The 19,685-nt window shown below is 46.4% G+C and overlaps 1 protein-coding gene across 1 annotated transcript in view; it reads right to left on the reverse strand.

Annotated features, from left to right (window-relative positions):
• The window catches only part of LOC108024625 (uncharacterized), a 39,761-nt gene extending 20,258 nt beyond the window's left edge, over positions 1-19,503 (reverse strand). The window contains exons 1-13 of the mRNA XM_017094664.3: positions 19,338-19,503; positions 18,810-19,067; positions 18,530-18,746; positions 18,339-18,468; positions 14,626-15,336; positions 13,561-14,208; positions 9,609-9,923; positions 8,630-9,546; positions 6,184-6,978; positions 4,566-5,198; positions 4,259-4,442; positions 1,094-1,392; positions 104-643 (exon numbers count right to left, since the gene is read on the reverse strand). Coding sequence (XP_016950153.3) covers positions 104-643; positions 1,094-1,392; positions 4,259-4,442; positions 4,566-5,198; positions 6,184-6,978; positions 8,630-9,546; positions 9,609-9,923; positions 13,561-14,208; positions 14,626-15,336; positions 18,339-18,468; positions 18,530-18,746; positions 18,810-19,067; positions 19,338-19,411 — 5,721 coding nt within the window. The 5' untranslated portion in view covers positions 19,412-19,503. The remainder of the gene's footprint in view (positions 1-103; positions 644-1,093; positions 1,393-4,258; positions 4,443-4,565; positions 5,199-6,183; positions 6,979-8,629; positions 9,547-9,608; positions 9,924-13,560; positions 14,209-14,625; positions 15,337-18,338; positions 18,469-18,529; positions 18,747-18,809; positions 19,068-19,337) is intronic.
• Between the last annotated feature and the right edge of the window lie 182 nt (positions 19,504-19,685).

Below are 19,685 nucleotides of genomic sequence, written 5' to 3' on the forward strand. Positions count from 1 at the left end.
TTTATAAAATTCATAAACAAATCTAATTCATGAATATAAAATAATGGTATTAAATATATATGTATATTTAAAGTGGAAGATACATTTCTCGAAGTGCACTTACCGTCAGACAGTATATGACCAGCGGCTCGAATAGCTTTATAAGCCGGCCGCATTCGCCCACCGGCGGAGTGCCCGGCTGCAGGCCCTGCTCAAAGAGCAAGCCCATGGCCTGGAGTGGGGCAGTATCAATTGGTTGTGCAGCTCCTGCTCCTCCTCCTCGCAGGTGCTCCTCTCCCTCCGCCGGTTTTGAATTTATTGTTGGCAACAATGTGGAGCCGGCGCCGTGACCCCTGCCCTTGGCCCTAAAGTAGGGACGTATGAAGGCGGCATGGTGGCCAGCTCCACCGATGGCCGATGGCTGCAGCCGCACTTGGCTGGCATAATTTTGGGCGAATAAATATTTCAACAGTTGCCGCAGACATGCAACGCACTCGGCGGGCGCATAATTTATGAGCTTGGTCAAATAGTGGAGTATTTCTTCGATTAATTTCAGCTCCGGCGGCGAGGCACTCACCAAGCCCTCCAGGCACAGGCCCAACGCATTGAGGCAGGTTTTCAGGAGACAAATTAATAAGCTGCCGGCCTCGTGATTTATGCTTATCTGGGGAGGAAGAAATAGAAAAAAAGAAATAGAGTTAGTAGGGGAGAAGGAAATGAGGGTGGCACCTAATGCAACCCGCACATTAAGTCACTCAGCGCCGAGAAGTTTTCTGTTTGAGCTGCGAGTGGCAAGAGTCAAGTGGGGATGCTACGTTGGCTGCATTTCGTCGCGGGTTGCGGGCTGAATTTTTACAACTCATTGCCATTGCCATTGCTGTGCGGCAGTGGAGGCGGTAGAAAGTGTTGCATATAAAACGGTGCATTGCGCTGTACGTGCATCCAGAGGATGGAACTCCATCCCAGCTCCATCTCCGGCTGAATCCTGGATGCTCAATGCTGGCTTGCTGGCAAATCTCAGTGCACGTGCCGCGCAACTTTTGCCATTTCGGCGCCACCAGCGACTTAATGGCGGTTGCTCGCTCCGAATCCGCGAGTCCGTGGCCTGACTTACCTTGTAGCTGTCATTAGCACCTCTTAAAATGTTGTAAAGTTTCATGTAAACGTAATCGCCGGCAAAGTAACCCAGAGCCTGGAGGGATGATGCCGCTGGCGGTTCGCGGCCAAAGAGCTCGCTCTTGGGCGGCTTGGAGCTGCTTCCGCTCCCGCTCCCACTCCCCGAATGTGAACCGCCCGCCGGTGGGTGGCGCTGATTGGTGACCAGGTGGCAGTAGATGTTCAGCATCTTGACGCTGTGACGCAGCAGAAAGTCCAGGTGGGGGGCACTCGGCTCACCTGAGCTCAGCATGGCACCTGGCAGGGATTGAGTGCAGGGGCAGGGCTTATTAATGGCAAATTAAGTGATCCCGCCTGGGCTAATTGTGTTAAAATGCAAACGAGCTCTTAAAATTATACAAATGCGGCGTAATTGCAGCTCACCAAATGAAAAACGCATTAATGGATTTGCAATTGAAAAATGCACGATTCAATGGGATTGCCATGGCAATATCCTATATACATATATACGCGCAGTTCTGAAGGCGGATAAATAATGTGAAATTAAAACAAAAATTGCATAGGTAACAAGCGGAAAACGCTTCAAAGTATGCTATGATTTATCAACGTTAATTAATGTGCGCGAGTGTGCGTGTGTGCGGGTGTGCGACTCACGAAACATTTCAATTTATGTGTCAACAATGCAACATTCAGCGGCAATAAGCAATATAAATTTGTACTTCTGCGGCTGCAAAAGGAAATGCCGTTGCAAAAAATTATTATTTACAAATAAATTAAATTGTATGCGCATAAATATTTATAAAAATTAAGTGTTAAGGGAGCCATTTAAAGAACCCCTTCGGGGATGCCGCAACGGGCCAGTGGATATCGCCCGCGGCCCCGGATCGCCGTTTGCATTACATTTACTAATTAATTGAAAATTGCACACAATCGCAATGAGACGCCGCCATTCTTCCGTTACCAATTTATATTTATTTATCGCACATTTCAGTTGTATTTCCCCTCGCCCAGGCGCCAGTTCAGTGTTCGATTATGGCTTGGAAAAGGTAGGTAGGATGCATTTTTCACTGCTCACGATATGTCCATAAGTAGAGGAATTCAACCGCACGGTGTAATAAGAACATTACTACACGGACAATTGTGATAAATGATTCCCCCGGGCTCTTAAAAAGCATTTATATTAGTGAAAACTTCAAAATTGCTTCATTGCAAAGAACATCACATGCCTTCATTCATTTGTCCAACTTAATCATCTTGAAAACTCATATTAAACAAGAGATTAGGGGTGGAAAATATACCCTGTGCATCCGAGATGGAAAAGTTATGAAGTTTAGGGTATCTATAAGATGACTAAATAGATATTATGGGCAAATATATTATGCCTCTTAACTAAATTCCAAAACATTAGAGGTTCCACCAATAAAATATAACGTATCTATGGAGTATTTAAGAGCTCATAATATCTAGGAAAACTCAGAAGACCTTGTTATAAACATGGCCTAAACGACCCAGTTATTTTCCCTCTCTGCCAACGACAACAACATCATGATGATGCAGGTGGCTCAGTGGCTTTAAGCCATCGGTGAACTGTGAATTTACATAGGCTACAATTAAAGGATTTTCGTGGGCTGTGTGTTTGGGTTCCGGGCATGAATTGGAAACTATTTGCATACATTTTGGCAACTGTCAAAACTTATCACGAAGCGAGCGCGAGAGTGTCGGAAAACATTTGGCGATTCTGTTTTCAAATCGATGTCCAGATAGGCGGGGCACACCAGACACATGGGCCACATAAGTACACGCGGCTTAAATATTAAATTGTTGCATGTTGTCGACTGTGCAATGCGTGCAAGCGGCACAAATGCAAATGCAAATTGTTTTGGGAGAAAGGGCTTTTGCCGGGGCTATTGGGCGAAAGCAGCCGGTGCGGCGCCACTGACACAAAAATTGTTTAACATTTAATGGTTTATTAATAATTTAATTACTTTTTGATTATGGTGGATTACATTAGCGCGTAGCAAATACGCGACTGGCATGATAAATAATTGAGAGGCTGTCGCCGAACCCCCACCCTATCGCATAATGCCCCTAAATTTATAGCATTCTAATGCATGTCGAGCGATTTGGCCGAAGGGTGGGTGCTTCGAGGGTTCGGCGCTTGTGAAATGCACTAATGAAATTGAGTTGAAGTTTGGTTTTCTGTTTGCCGCTTTTTTGTTGGGCGCTAAAAACATTTCGTAAATTGAATTGAAATGTTTATTAGTGCACTACTAGCTGCATTACTGTTGTTGATGTTGCCACAGTTGCTGGTATTTTTTGGACGCACTTTGTTAATGATGCTGTTCAAAATTATTAAATTAAAAAGGGTCAGCTACATGGTGGAAAATGCGAGCATGAATGCCCCCTTTGTTTGTTAACTATATTTAAATCTATATTTATTCACCAGTTTTAGTTTCAACTAAAGCCTATTACGGAAGGCTTTGTCTGCTTGTCACACGCCTGTGGCCAAATGTTTACCACCTTAATAGAATAATTTATACAATTAAATAAAAGCGTATTTTATATTCGACCTCGTTACAATCTGCATTAGTTTTTCATTTTTTTTTTTGATTGTCAGCCTTTTTTTTGGTTAGCCAAATAAACTTTTAGTTCAACGGAAATTTAAAACCATTTATGCTAATTTCCCGTTTTTCTTGATTAAATTTAAAAATAATAACAGCCAAAAAAAATAGACTGCGCCCAGTCACTTACACCGCAGCATGAAAATATTTATGCAAATCTATTTAATGACAAACAATTAATTAAAATGATTTATGCAAACGTTGCCACAGCATTCATTACAGCATAATGCAATTAAATATGCAGTCTGAGACTAAAAATTACTGTTTTTGTAATGCCATTTAAATTAAATTAGCCAAACGAGCCACAAAGCGTCGGCCGTCCGGCCCAGTCGAATAAATCCAATAAATATCGGAAATATCGGCAAGGCATTCAGGCGCACAGCAGAGAAATCATCAGGCACGCCAGCGAGCCATGAATTAATGCGGTATATGAATGCGAATGTCGGTTTAAATGGGGCTGGGGGTGTGGAGCTGGTTATATAGGGATAGCGAAAGCAAGGAAGTCGCATAGTAACCCCTTTTGCGATCGGCGCACTACTCACCTGCCATTAGTTTGCCCATCACATCAATCAAATCGTTCTGGCAGCTGAGGTCCGCAGCTGTTGCATTGTTGTAGTAGGCATAGCTAATGCAAATTTCAACGAAATTGAATTCCAACCAGGCCTGTTGATAGTCCACGAAATTGAAGTGCCTCAACAGGAGGCGCAGCGCGTAAATTATGCCAAACTGTGAAGGGAGAACAGGATGAGATGGTGAGTATCTGGCCTGTATCTGGTCTGTATCTGGTAGCTGGTCGATTCGTTTCGCTTCAGTTCGATTGGCGGCTGGCTGGCAAACACAAATATTTACCTGCACATTTTTATCATTCAGCGTCATCAATTTATTTGTCAAGCGATACAAAACTTTGGCCAAAACTTTTTCCTCCTGCGCGATTTGACGTTGGGATGCCGATGCCAGGGCAAAAACATGCCCCTCGGCGATGCCGATGCCGTAACTTGCCTCAAAGTAGGCCGACGCCGCGGAGACTGCCGCTATGGATGCGGACGAGGCAGATGCCGATGCTGAGGAGCTGGACGTGCTGCCCGATTCGGGATAGATTGAGGCGGCGGCGGCGGCGGAGGAGGAGGAGGAGCAGGCCATTGCATCCAACTCAGCCAGAGGCGGCACAATCGTCGAACTGGCCCGGAATAAATTACGCAACGTCACGGACATGCTGCCAAATATGCGATAGTCGAAAAAATCCCACAGCAAATTGAAATTAGTTTGTTGAGTTTCCACGTTGACGTTGCTATTGCCATTGCCATTGCCTTCGATTTGGCCTCCATCTGCTCGTCCTCCTCCTGCGTCCTCGTCCTTCGCCTCCGTCGATGGATCCTGGCGCGCCGTTTGCATTATAAAGCGGCAGAGACAGAGGGCCGCGTGCTCCCGCACCCGCGCATCATCGTCGCCGAGCAGATGTAAAAGTTCAGCCAGAAACTGCGCCTGCAACGGGGAGCAAAGTGTTTTTGAGTCGGTTGACGGCACGTTGTAAATCAAAAAGTGAGCCAAGTTTTCATTATGCAGTTTGGCAGTTTCGAATGCCCGTGCAGATGCGGTTTGCCTAGTCGATTTGGCCGGGAAGGTAAAACACTGAGGAAGATTGAGCTAAGTTACCTTCAAATTGAAAACTATTTTTCAAACTTTTCTATACTTTTTTCTAAATTGATTAAATTTACGAACAAAAAATTGTTAAACATAGGAAAAACTCTTTTTTAACTACCTTTAAAATCGGATTAATTTTAAGATATGTATTTAACATTTTTAATGCTTCCAATGACATTCTTGAAACTGCAATTTTTCTAAGTGAAGAATAATCAAAAATGCGGAAAACCAAGTTTTGAACTTTGCGAAAACACAGTCAACCATAATTGCAACTGCGATTGGAATACGAAATTCGAGGCAGCAGTTAAGCCCTTTTCGTACCCATACACTTCCTGGGCACTCAGTTTGATCCGTCAATCGTCTTTGGGCCCAATTGTTTGCCGACTCTCGAGCTGATGTACGGTTTCCCTCTCAGTGCCATTTAGTAAATTGCTTAGCTTTGTCAAAATAATAAATAAACAAATATGTGTGTGTGCGGGCGCCACAAAAACCCCGAAGCACCGAGTTCCGAGCTGCGCCTGTCAGCCAGTCCGTCATGTTGTCAGTGGGTCCGTCATTCGGCATTCAGCATTCTCCATTCCCCCATTCGGCAGGATGCGCTCCTCCCGGACTGCGGGAGTCTCCTGCAGAATGCACAAAGAGCCCGGCCGCACACTTGAGTGCACAAATGTTCAATAAGAGTTGTCAGAGTGGATGGATGCCGTGGAAGCCCTCGCCGGGCGAAGAAAACACACTCGTAAAATAATCTGCACAATAAACAAGCTGGCGAGCGGCGGCGGACTACTGCCAGCGGGCCGGGCTGTAATAAGACGATTTAGCTGCTTACCTCATAAGTGCAGACAATGTCCTCGCCCTCCGCATCCCGGCCAGAAGCGCAGGCATCCCCGGACGGCCGCCTCGAGTCCTGCTCCTGCCTGGCGACGCTGTTTTTGTTGTCGGCGATGGCACAACCGAAATTTGCGTAGTACGACCGCAGCAGCACGTAATTTAAATTCGAAATAACTTCGGCGTATTTATTCTGGACCAGCCAATATTTATTGTGATGGCAGAGCCGGAGTTTGCTCAAGAGCAATTTGGGTGAGATGGCAAACACACAGAAGGGTTCAACCAGTTGGGCACTGGGCTTCGGATCGGGCTCATTACGCAACTGCCCAGTGTGCTGCTCCGGCTGCCGCTGCTGCTGCTGCTGCTGCTGCATCCCAGTCGATTGCAATTGGAAATCATTCAAAAGAACAGCCAGTAGCTCATCATTATCAGTGGCCGAGGACTTGGCACATGTCCCGGCATCGTTAGGACGCCTTTGTTGCAGCCGTTGACTGCTTAAGGCATTATCCTGGTCCTTTGCAAAAGTTTGTTGGCCAAATGTTTGCGCCTGGCCCGGACGCTTTTGTTGTCCACTTGAATGTCGTTGCAGGTCCCTCTCGTGGTCCTGGTTTTCCTGCTGCTGCTCCTGCTCCAGCTGCTCCTTCTGTTGCTGCTCCTGCTTCTGGCGCTCCTGCTGCTGATGAGCATGATAATGACATGGCGGCTCTGTCAAATATTTGGACACCACATGCGGAAATATCTTATCGAATGCATTCAACGCTTGTATAACCACTGTGTGGATCTCGTCCTCAAAGCCCTGCAATAAGTGGGGTGGAGAGAGCAAAAAGTTTTTCGGCTAAATTTCTTTATACAGGATCTCAAGAACAGGCATAAGACGGGCTAGCTACGGCCAAAACGAGACGTTGGCTAAGCGAATTTGTGTTTTATTGTTTGCACAAGCAAAAAGTTTTCCACAATCACACAGTGGCCAGCTTTCGGGCAACCCATCCCCTTTCCTGCCCTCCATCCGGGCATCCATCTGAGAGTGTGTGCATTTTTAACGAATCCCTAACAAGCTTTTCCTAGCTGCAGACCCCGGCCAAAGGGCTATTGTTATCAAAGTTGCTTTGCCTTTGGCCTGGGTTGGCCTGCTCCAGGGAAGATCTTCCCACTGGCCCGTCCCCAACCCACAATCCCTATCTCGTTTTGGCTCCAATTTTGGTATGCTGGCAAGTGCCATTGAGACGGATTTGCAGCCATTATGTAGCAGGCATCTAATGTGATTTTCAGCTAGCACGTTCTGCGTCCCATTCTCATTCCCATTCCCAGTTCATCCTGGCCCCGCCTCCGTTTCCTCTTCTTGGGCCCCCATCTGCGCGTGCATCTCGCTGCAACAACATTGCATAATCAAATTGCACTTTTGGGGAGGCCAGCAGCCAGCAGCAATTTAAATGTTCGGTGCCGGCCACTAAATTATTGAATTCAATAAGAAACCATCCCCGCATCGGGCCCCAACTTACTGCCACGGCCAATCCCCAGACAGAAATCAATGTGCAACTTATGCGCACATTCTGCATACCGGAAAGGGTAAGAGGATGGGGCTGGGATGGTGAGATGGGCGAAAGTAAGATGGCAACGGATGCGCGCTGCTCCCTTTAGGGGCATTTGCACTTGCACATTGCGAAGGCGATAAGAATTTTCTTTCTTATTTTCAAATGAAAAACAACCAACCACACAAAATGCCGCCGGCTAAGCTCCTCCAACTGCAACTGGCTTGAGTTGGAGCCGGAGCTGGGAAAATATTCAAAAGGCAGCAGCCATTGATATGGACACGTGTCCGTGTCCGTGTGTGTTTGCCTGCATGTGTTAAAATATGTTAGCTTGATGGTTTAACATAGAAAAAAGTACAGCGAAAAGGTGGGGGCACATATTTATAGATATAGAATGTTTGCGCAGAGGGCTTGCAAAAAAGAGTGTGAGCTACGCCACTGACACATAGGAAACCAGGTCAGGCCAGGCGAAGCTGGAATGCTCTAGGAAGCTACAAGGAATTCCTTAAACTACATGTTATTACGATCAAAAATTGCATATTTTGTGACAGAATTAAGGTTTTTTTTTAATTGTTAACTACTTTTAAACTGATGCCAACTTCCTAGCCGAGTCCCCATACCTTTCGCAGGGTAAAGCAAATACTCTGTCGTACAACGTGGCGTATGCGTTATGCAAACACAAGGGGGAGAAAATGGAGTAACACGGCGCAAGAGCGAGGGACTGCAAGTGGGCGTTCCATGACAAAGATATGGCGCCAGATATACAAAGCGGGTTAGGTTAGCATACATGTAATGTGGCTTACCATTAACCAAGCACCGGCAGATTGGAGCTACCCATTAAAGGAACTTTCATCGGAGTGCCTGTGGCTATGAAATGCTTTGTGCGAATATCGCGTATGAGCTTATCACCGCACTCACCTTCAGCAAAATGGCCAGCAAGTGTTGCAGACCCAGATTACGTTGGAGTTCCAGGAACAGCCCAGCTCCGCTGGATTGCAGGAAGTAGCCCACAACCTGCTGGACTCCACCGCGCAAAATGGGATCGGTGTGGTCATGGAAGAGCAGTATATCCGAAAGTGACTGGCAGCCTTGAGCTGGAGGAGTTCCAGGAGTGGAAGCTAATCCCACAGCTCCAGAGCGACTGCGCGTAGACTTGGTGCGCTTGGGTGGACGTGGCGGCAAGCTCAACGAAGGCACATCCTCAGCCGCCACTGTGGGCTTAAATGAGCTGCCAATGATCTCGGACTTGGAGAGTTTCTCTTCGTTGGCAGATTTCTTTGCAGGATGGGATAAGGAGGAGCCACCACCTAGTAAGAGAACCGAAGAATCTGCACTGCGACTCAGCGTGGGTGTAGGCTGCTGCAGGTAAACTGGACAGGTGCTGGGGCCAAAGTGATCGTCCTTGATGTCCAGCAGGAGAAGGTTCTCCTCCACTTCGGTTTGAATCAGGCTACTATCCATCGAAGGCTTCTCTCCGCCCCCTTGGGAATTATCGCTGCTCTGGGGACTGGATACTTGAGTGCTGTCCCTAGACACGTCCTCCTCCAGCAGCTGCAGTTCCCTATCACTGATCTCCAGGCTGAGTTGAAGAACTCTGGGAGCCAGGCGCACACACTGGGCAATCACGGCCAAGGAGAGACTCTTGATGGACACTCTACTGATGCTATCCGGCTGTAATCCCGCCGCCTGTCCACTGAGCAGGAATCGAGCTGCCACCAAACGAGCCGTATAGTAGACCAAGGACTGCTCCAGGATGCTGCCAATTTTCACGGTGATCAGGGCACGACCGACAACTGTCTGCCGGAGCGGCGAGTTCTCCACCAGAAAGGGATTAGCTGCGGGGATAAAGCTACTAATAAGTGTCTCCAAGGTGCGACAAGTCGCCCCGGCGACTTACCGTTGGGCGTGCTTCGCAACTGCGGTGTTTCGGGCTTAGGAGCTGCCACATCCACGCCCGGAGCATCCATCATGAGGGCGGTGGAGGCCGTGTGGGAGGCGGTCATCGAGCAGGAGTCCTCCAACGGCGTGGGCGTCTCCGCAATCGAGGGCTGTCGCTCCGGCGGCTCCGTGTTGCTGCTGCTGGCCAAGGAGGTGAGCGAAAGCGTGAGCGAGGCCGTTGAGATGGCATCCGATTTGTCGGCGGGCGTCGACTTGGAGGGCGTGGACTTAGAGCCGCTTGATTGACGAAAGAGCTTACTGACCGACTCCGAGGCTGCAAGGATAGGAATAAGCTCCGAGTTAGTGCGTCCCTTTCGAAGGTCTAGCGGATAACTTGGTTTGACACTAATGCCAGCAATGGCGTTGGCTAATTTGCGGCCACTCCAGACGGCCAATTACCCGGCACATTCGTCCATCCTCTATCGGGGCAAACTTTGCGAGCCAAGCAGCCAAGCCATGAGGCAAAGGATGTGTGTGTGTGTAAAACCGCTAAAACTATTTTCCTTAGCTACTTTTTATGTTGTTCTATTAGCTTGCCGCCGCGGGCAAACTTCCCGGGCTCTCCGTCTTGTATTGAAAATTAATTGAAAACTTCAATTTCATGGAAAGTACGAGTATAGAGCAGCCACTCGCTTCCCCCGACTGACCACTTAAGTGGGTTAAAAATGGCTGCATCTTTTAGATGCACTTGTTGTGGCTTTCCCAGTTGTTGTTGTCTGTTTTCTTTTGTTTTTTTTTTTTTGTTTTTTGTGTTATTGTTCTAATGGATGTTCCGGCCGCATGCAAGTGCTGTAAAAATTAGAGCAACCACGATTCCACGACTGCGGCCAACGGAAGCAGCAGAGCACTTTATGGTCAGAGTGCTCGCATGTATTGTTCGGGGGCGATAAACTACAGAGGAAGCCGGATCAGGGTCTCAGCAATACATCCTTGAACTACAAGTGGTAGCCTACAAATAGGCTACCAAAATACCATACCGAAAAACATTTGAATCCCATGTTATCACGAAATTTGTTAACTGAAAATCAATGAATTCAGATAAATATACGTAGTTGATGCAGCACAGCTTGTAATTAACTAGTAGTAATCCCCCAGAGTTATATTAGCATTGCCTCAAATTAGCAAAATCTGGGCGCTCATATAAACACCCCGGAATCAGGGAATTTTATGGAACTTTCATGCTCATACACTCGCCAGTAATTATGTTTGGGGTTGTGCTGGGCTGGGGGTTTTTGGCTGCCATTTTATGCTTTAATAGTTTCGCCTCCATAAAAGTGAAAACGGCAGCCCAGCAGCTCCGCAACTTCGGTCGAGTGTTTTCCTTTTTATTATAAAATCACGTTGAAAACGCAAACAAAAAATGCAGCACACAAAAATGGCAAATAAAACTTTGAAGCGTACGTAGTATAAGCAAAAGGGGAGCAACAAAACCCCAAACTAGGCGACAATGAAAACCGCGTAGGAAAAGCGCGCTCCGGTCGGGAAAACGGCGGGGAGAAGGTCTCATGGCTGCTACTTTATGCCCGGCACACAGACGGGAAAACCTCTCCGCTTACCAGCACACATGCAAATATTTTTTACAGCTCAAGTTGCATATGTGGATGCTGGGAAAGGCTGGGAAAAATATAACAAAATATGGGGGAAAGACAAGAGCAACAGTCGTGAAAAAATGGTTTATGAAAATAGAGCGAGATGGCGGGCCCAAACGAAATGAAAGCCTGGATTCACTAACTAATTTTGAAGATATCATAGATCTAGTTAGATCCCAAAATAAATCCATTATTAAAAAATATCTTATAGACAGTATTAAGATAGAGGTATTCTTAGTGTTTAAAGCTAAAATACCTAAGAAATTCTTAAGACTGTGGATTGTTTTCCAAGCTGTAAAAGACTTTTTATAAAATATAATATAATTTTTATAATGGATCAGATTTCAAGAGTGTCTTCCTAGAGACCCTAGATTTCGGGTTGGTTTAAATGTACAATAACTTTTTATAATATATTTATTTATTTCTTTTCTGTGATCTGATCGCAAGGACATGTCCCTGGAGTCCTTGATAGAGTGTACTAATCGTCGGGGCTCTAATGCAGATAAGGACGGGTGGCTGTGGCCACATATCTGAGCACACATGTACAAGGCCCTGGATATATATGTACATATTTATAAAAGGAAAACAAACAGGGGGCAATAACTACCGCGGACGGACGAGGAAAGCAGCGCAAAAAGGCTGATAGCGCATAAGTGCACAATGGCAAAAACAACTAATACGGCCCAGAAAGGATAACAACAACGGCAATAACAACAGCAGCGGCAGGACGAAAATAAAAACAGCCAAACGCGGAGCAGGCAAAGTGCAGCAACTGATGGCTGGCTCCTCTCGTTTTGGCTGACTGTTCCTGGTCCTGGCAATGCTAAATAAACCGCCACACACACAGTGTACATCGCAGCGCACAATCCCCCGCCAAAAACCCACCCACACACACACACACTCGGCACACACGTATGTATACCGTGACACAACATGTAAGCTTGCATACATGCAATTTGAGTAACCGCATTTTATCACGTAACCCATTTGTCTTAACCACTTTGTTGCCAACTTGCAGTGTGATGCTTTGGCCAAGTGGCAGTGGCGGCGCAAGAAAACCAGCAATGAGGTTGCCTGGTTGGCGGGGAGGAGAGTTTCGGGGCCATCGCACAGCACAAATGCATTGCCATGTTTCAAGCTTAATCCGCATCCCTGGCACACTCACACTCGCACAAGAAATGCCGGATTTAAGCCCAACATTTACGTCAAGTAGATGTGGCTTTTTATACGCACCCCTCCCTCCCGAGCAGTTGTCTTTATTCCCCACCCACGCCATGCCAAGGACCCTACTCCGCCCCCAACTCATTCGCTTAATTAGTACTTCCGGCTCAGTGCAGTACATTTCCTTTGTTTATTACTAGCCCCCACCCGCGCGCACTAACTAAGGACAGGACATGGGTCTGGCATCGTGTCTGCCACTCGTCCCCGTTCCCCTGCCATTCCGTCCGTCCATCGTTTATAGGTCAGGGGAAAAGTGTGCCATACTTATATGCACTTGACTGGCGCTCGTTACTCGTTACTCCGAGTCGATTTCATCAAGTCAGCCAGGCAGTCGAGCGATTTAAATATTAAAATAAATTATATCAGGGGCAGGCAATCAATATGCAATGAAGAGTCAGCAAATAGCATTGAAATCAAAGCGGGGGCTTCTTTGCCCTTGTCAACTGGCAAGACAAAAGCCAACACCGAGTTGCATCCGAAGGTGCACGGGGAAAAATAAGTAGGTAACTATGAAAACTGGAAATAAATTCAGATACAACTACTATAAAGGTTTATATAAATAGATTTCTGAGCAATCCAGTATAGTTCGTTCCATTAATCATAATATATATTTTCCTCCAACCAGTCCTAGATCAGATGACGACCCCTTGAGATCAAAGCTCAACTAAGTTGCCACCATTGATGTGCAGTTGACTGCCTCCTATCCGGAGGACGATGCTTGTACACGAATTGCCTAATTTGGCTCGACAACCGAGAAGGCTTACTAGATGCAGTGGCCACAATTACGCTTCATTAAATCGCAAGTGCAATTGGCAATCGAGAACGCCGCCCGCCTGCGAGTCACGTCTGGGATGCTGCCGCAATTATGCAAATAACGCCATCAAATACCAACCGAACATTGAAAGTAAACGCTGAATTGTTTGGCGCAAAAAACACAAAAATCAAAAGATGGGGGTGAAAATAGAATTTGGTGGCGACTGCGGTAGACCGTGAAATGCAATAACATCGAATGGAAATAGTTTTGAACTTGCTTCGCTGACTTTGAACTTTGCTAATGAAATATTTGCGTCGAATATAAATTCATAGTTATGGCTGACTCACCTGCATTGGAATGCGACAGCAGATTGTTGAAGAATGTGCCAATTGCTGTTGCATCGCCGGATTCCACCGAATCATCCGCCGGAGGATGTTGCTGTTGCTGCTGCTGATGCGGCTCTTTGCTGCCGGCAATTGTGATTTCGGCTTCGAAATCGATGCTGTTGAAAGATTCATTGTCGATGTCACTCAAATGCTGGGATTTGTCATCGCTGCCGGCGAGCAGATTCTGCAGAGATGACTGATGCTGCGGTTTAGGCAGCCCCCCGACATCGGCATCGGCATCGGCATCAACATCAATCAGTTTATCGTCCTGCGATGTTGCTGTTGTTGCTGCAGCTGCTGCTGTTGTTGCTGCTGCCGCCGTTGTTGTTGCGGGCAATTGCAATGCCGCTGACAGCGCCTGTTGTTGTTCATTTAGTTGCGACAGGGTTGTAAAGTCATCACACTCGGCACTCAGCAGCTCCATGTCGTCGTCATCGTCATCATCATCTTGCTCCGCCTGCGCCGCCGTCCGCCTGTCATCATCCTCGTCCCGCCGCCGCCGGTGTCCTTGCCCCTGCCTGTCCTCATCCGGGGCAACGCATTCGCTGATGCTGCGTGCGGCATTCCTAATGTGGCAGCGCTGCTTCGCTGCCTCCTGCCTGGATCCCCCTGGAAAATAAATGGGGGAAAAAGGGCATGTGAGTATGGGTTGGCCTTACAATTTGTGTAAATATTTGTGCAGGATTCCGCTGGCGGCAAATGCAAATGCAAATTTCGCCTGACCTCGTTGCTGCATGTGCCGCGCCGCCTAAAAGCATGCACTAATAATTTTCATATGTGCATTGTGTGTGGGTGTCTCCATCAGCCTGTGCAATTGCTCAATTTTCTTGATTTCGGCATGGTCTGTCTGTTGGTTCCGTCCGCCTGTCCCTGTCCCTGTCCCTCTGCCTGTCCTCCCAGCTCCTCTGTGATCCTCTGTCAGCATGTCACATTTCCACATGACTGCGCGCACACACTCCACACCCAAACCCAGGCACAAACCCGCAAACCATCTCGACTTGCCATAGCATGCCTTATTTGCCATACCTTCATCAGCAACGGAACTTGGAGCCTCGGTCGTGGCATCTTCCCCGGCATTAATTCCCAGCGAGCTGTTGTCAACCTCGAGTCGCTGCTGCTGTTGTTGTTGCCGCTGCTGTTGACACTTCGCCTGCTGCAGTTTTGCATTTGAATTCTTTTTCATTTGCACTGCAGTGGCCCCAACAGCAGCCAGTGCATTCACATCCACATCCTCGCCCTCATCCTCATCCTCGAGCTGCTGTTGACTTGTCGCCACTTCGTAATTTTTCAATTGGAATATTTGATTCTTTAATGATTTCCTTCGCCGCAAATACTCATTGTGCTGCAGTTGTTGATTGCACAACAGTTGGCGCAAACTTTGGCCCAGACTCGGGCTACATTGGCCGGCTACATCCGACGGGGCGTCCAGGGACTGGAGTATGCCGTTGATGACCTCCAGGGTGGCATTTATGATGGCGTGATTCGCGGTGTGCTGCGTGCTCAGCAGGTGCAAACAATAATCATAAATTTCAATAATTTGCCGGCAGTCGGAGGTCGTTGTCTGCTGCTGTTGCTGCTGCTGCTGCTGCTGCTGAGGCTGCTGCCTCTTGCCGGCCAAGGACTCGGAATCCTCGTGGCCATCGGCCGAGTGGCCTCGTATGAGTTGCGGCAACAGGAGGCGCAGCAGACCCAAGGCTCCCAGCACGCTGCTCGTTTGCTGATCCGTCAGCAGGAGTTCTGCAGAAGAAGGGAGAAGAGGGAAATAATAAGGATAAGTTAGTTAATGGAGTGAAACTTATGGCTCTGCTGTGTTTGATACAAATTAAAAACGCTCTTCAAACTTTTTGCGCAGCGTGCGCTGGCAATTCCAATTTGCTCAATAAGCAAGACCCAGATACCGAAACACCGATACCAGATACAGATACCCATGGCAATGCCAAAGGTAGCCCAGCCACTTCCTTCTGCGTTTGGCCGGCCAATTGCAGTTCATACTTCTTTCGCTCGTGTTCTTGGCAACTTTTCCCTCATATGTTTTGCAACAAATTGCCTCCAATTAAATTTATCTCGTTGAAAACTTTCCATCTGATATTTATAGACTCCGCACACATGCACCCTCCCACTGGGACTGCGAGTGGGACTGAAACTGGGAAACTGGGAAGCGGGAAATGGGAAATGGGAACCTCGACCTCCCGCAGTTCTTGCTCTTGTTGTCTCCGCTTATTTGTCGTTTCATTACGTATACGCCACCAATCACAAAACGCCATGTTGGAAGTTTGTTACTCAATTAGTTTTCATTTTCTTCCTTTGGGGCGCAAAATTGAAAACACTTCTCGCCGGAGAAACTTTTTACATGGCCCTCATGGCTGCCAAGTGACTTTGCCGAGCACAACTTGCGGCCTGTTTCCATGTGTATCAATTAATTGCGGCAGAAGCCGCAGGAACTTTCTGCAAAATGGGCGAGCCCAAAATGGGAATGCCGAAGGAGATGGAGACGGGGGCTGCATGCTGGGCACGTTTAAAGACTGCAATTAATAGCCACCTGAAAGGTGTTCAGTTTGAGGTCTACTTATTGGAGTCTCGGAATCGGAGTTTCTTTTTGAAGACCTACAAGGCCTACAAGGTTTTGTTAATTACCTTATTCTCAAATGAAAACCAATCATTAAATATAGTTCATTCTTTTCTTAAAAATTCAGCTTGAATAAAAAAAATTGTTGGCCTTCAGGAGTTTCTAAACTCAACAAAACTCAACTAGTAAAATGATTACTTTGACACTCTCAACTCATAGAGCTCCACTTTCATAAAGATCAGCAGTGATTTCACAGAATGAATTGGTCATTTGGCCATTTTGTGCTGCCCACAGTTGACATGGGAAATAATTTGCACTTTTTGTTTAGCCCGACATCAGTCAGTGGGCAACATAAACGTAAAGCTCCCTTCTGCAGCAGCTGGCTCTGCTGGCCTCGTTCGGCTGGCATTTGTTTACAACGTTGATTATCCGCTTTAAAGCTGCACAGGAATGAATATCTGATTCAATTTCGCATGAATTATTGCATGGAAGTGTCCAAGTGCATAAATTTCATTTCGTCTACGGGCGGAGACAAACAAACGGAGTTGGCGAGGGCGGGCCTGAGGTCTGGGAAGCCAGTTCTAAGTTCTCCGCCGCTCTGAGGACTAAGGACCAGGGCCGTACTTTGTGTCTGTTTGTTGGGCCGTGCCAGGAGGATGCCAGGATGCGATGGTGATGGGTGCCCATAAAAAGAGGCGCCAGACTGTATAAGGATGCGCTGAAGAGCTGCCTGGCATTGTGCCTTTGCCGAGAAGTGGCATAAAGTTGACACAGGACTAGAAGACCAGTCGGCCGGGGTGGAAGCAGCAGTCGGGCCAGGAGCAGGCACAGGAGCCGAAGGAGTTGATTTGAAGGTAAACATTTGGACAGGAAAAGAGCAAAAGGTAACGTCAAGTCGAAGCTTAATTTATATGAACTTAGGTGAGGTCAGAGTTTTGACTGCCGCATATATGAGTCGCAAAAGTAATCCGAGTAAATGAATTAGTTTTTCCAACCCAGACATCTCACTTTAATTGTTTGCAAATGCCAAACACTGGGCTTTATGCACAACCTTTTTCAACCCCAACTAAATGCATTTATTGTACGGCAGAGCAGATCATAAAAAAAGGATTGGAAACTGTAACTAAGGTGCATTTACCTCTTCGTCGACGTTTGCCAATAATATTTTCATGAAAATTCAATAAAAAATGATTTGTGTTTGCAATTTTTAAGCATTTTTCACATGGCTCACGTTGCCATGACTTTTGTTTTTTGCCGCAGTCCAGCAGTCAGCAAATGCTAAAATAAAAACTGCCCGATATCGTTGTCTAAAATCAAAACAAATCTTAAAAAAGCACTATATATATTCGATGACTCGTCCATCGATTGCGCGTTGGTTACCAACAGCAATGTAAAAATATAAATTATATCAACTGTCTAGTTACTCTTATTGTGCCCCGCCCCCCTTAGCGCCCACAGACCACAGACTAACAAACCTCCATGGCTGTGATTGCATTCACAATGCGAGTTTGAATAAAATCCGAAAAACCCTGCCTCTCCCGCTAACGAAGTTCGCAGTTCGATGGCTTTATATTTTGGTAAGGTATTTTTCATGGATTTGCGGCTTTTTAGAATATTAAAAATATTTTTTCCAATAGCGCGAGCTTGCCCAACCATATACACACATATATCAGCAGAGCTATGTGAGGCTTAGTATTTGGCCGTTACACGCTTTTTAAACACCACTTTCATTATTGATGAGAATATAAAGAGCGTTCTGCTGGACGTGTTCGAAGCGAAAATGCGTTAAATAACTAACAGCAATAACACCGAATTGTGGATTAGTTTATCCAAATCTAGACGAACAATGAAGGCTTTTATGAGGGCAGGTGTTTTCGAATTAGAAGGCTTAACTAGGTTTGAAAAACACAATTGCTGGTTGTGCTTTATACAGGAATTAAAAAGTTGTATATGATACATTAAAGATATAAATTGCAACTCAATGCTCTAAAAAGCGGGAACAAAAATTAAACTGCCAAATCCTGGATAAACAGCTAATCATTGAATAGCATATTAGACATCTGTCTAAAAAGCCTTAACCTTTCTTTTCCCTAGCAATTAAAATACCCATCGCTTATAGCAGGCATTTTTCCATTCCCATCAGGCATTTCATTTCCGTTTTCCAATGGCTTACCCATCACTTTGTTGACTCCATGTCTGGCCATCAGGCTCCTATTGCGTGCATGCTCAATAAGACTGATGCAATTTTGGGCCGAGCAACGACGCTTGACGGCGCATTCGGAGCTAATATTGTCCAGAAAGGTCTGCAAAAGCATACAAAGAATTGAGTAAATAAAGAAGTACAATAAAGGGCAAGGATCCCACCTCGAAGAGCTTGCAGGATTCGCTATCGCTGAGACCCTGCTGCATGTAGCGACCAAAGTGCTTTACAAAATCGCAGAGCGATTCCTGGAGCAGAGTCTCCCTGCGCTGGGATATGGTGGTCATGCATTGGAGCAATCTTACGGCATACCACTTAATGTGCTTCTCCTTTATTTGTGGGGCATAGTAAGAGAACAGGTTCAGGCAAATCCTCAAGGATCTGTAAGAAAGACGATACAATTAGTATACGATTTATGTGATGTGAGGATATTTGTCACCTTACCTCTGGTTACCATTCCGCTTGATCTCGCCGTACAGATCCATGAGGATGCGACTGACCCGGGTTTTTTCCAGCGCCCGCAGGATCTTGTTGAGGTTCTCCTCGGCGCTCATCCGGACCACGGAATCCACATCCTCGCAGAAGAGCAGCAGGACATTCATGGCCGTGCCACAGTGCGCGGCATAGTTGATATGCCCCGCCAGCGAGGGCGACATAATGCACTCGGCAATCTGCTGGAAGCAGGTGATCTTCTGCTTTTGACTGTGGGAATTTCAAGTTCATAATTAATAACCTGTGCAGGTATGTGGCATGACGTCATAGCGGATGCGCCCATTTCTTAAGGTTGAAAAAATTACTTGGTAGCTAGGGTAGCTAGATGGGTCCCCTGGAGGGCATTAAACCCTTCCAAAAAACACCTTGACACCAGCATTTAATCAATATTGTTCCGTAATGAGCAACAAACTGTTGCCGGTTCCCCTCCCCAAAACACTCGATGCAACCGAAAACAAACAAATAGGGTGCAAAACCCACCTGCATTCCGTATTACGCAGCTGTTCCACGTAGCCCACGAACTTGTCGTAGGCACTGGACCTGGACTTGTCCATTTTGGAGCGCGAAATAACGCTTTAAAACGCTATTTAAAAACAAAAACACAGAAAAACATTGCTTTGTTGACAAATTTTACCAGCTGCACTTAGAGATGGGTAAGCCACTAACGATAAGTGTGATATATCGAACATGAGTGCTTGTAAAAATCGAATGTTACGACTATCGACGTGAAACATTCGTTTAGTAAGGATATTCCCAATAAGTTTAATTTCTTAATTGTTAAAATCCAATATAACTTTTAAAACAATAAAGTAAGAAATTATTTCTCTT

This window comes from Drosophila biarmipes, chromosome 3R (genome assembly GCF_025231255.1).
Source record: "Drosophila biarmipes strain raj3 chromosome 3R, RU_DBia_V1.1, whole genome shotgun sequence".
Classification (NCBI taxonomy): Eukaryota; Metazoa; Arthropoda; class Insecta; order Diptera; family Drosophilidae; genus Drosophila; species Drosophila biarmipes.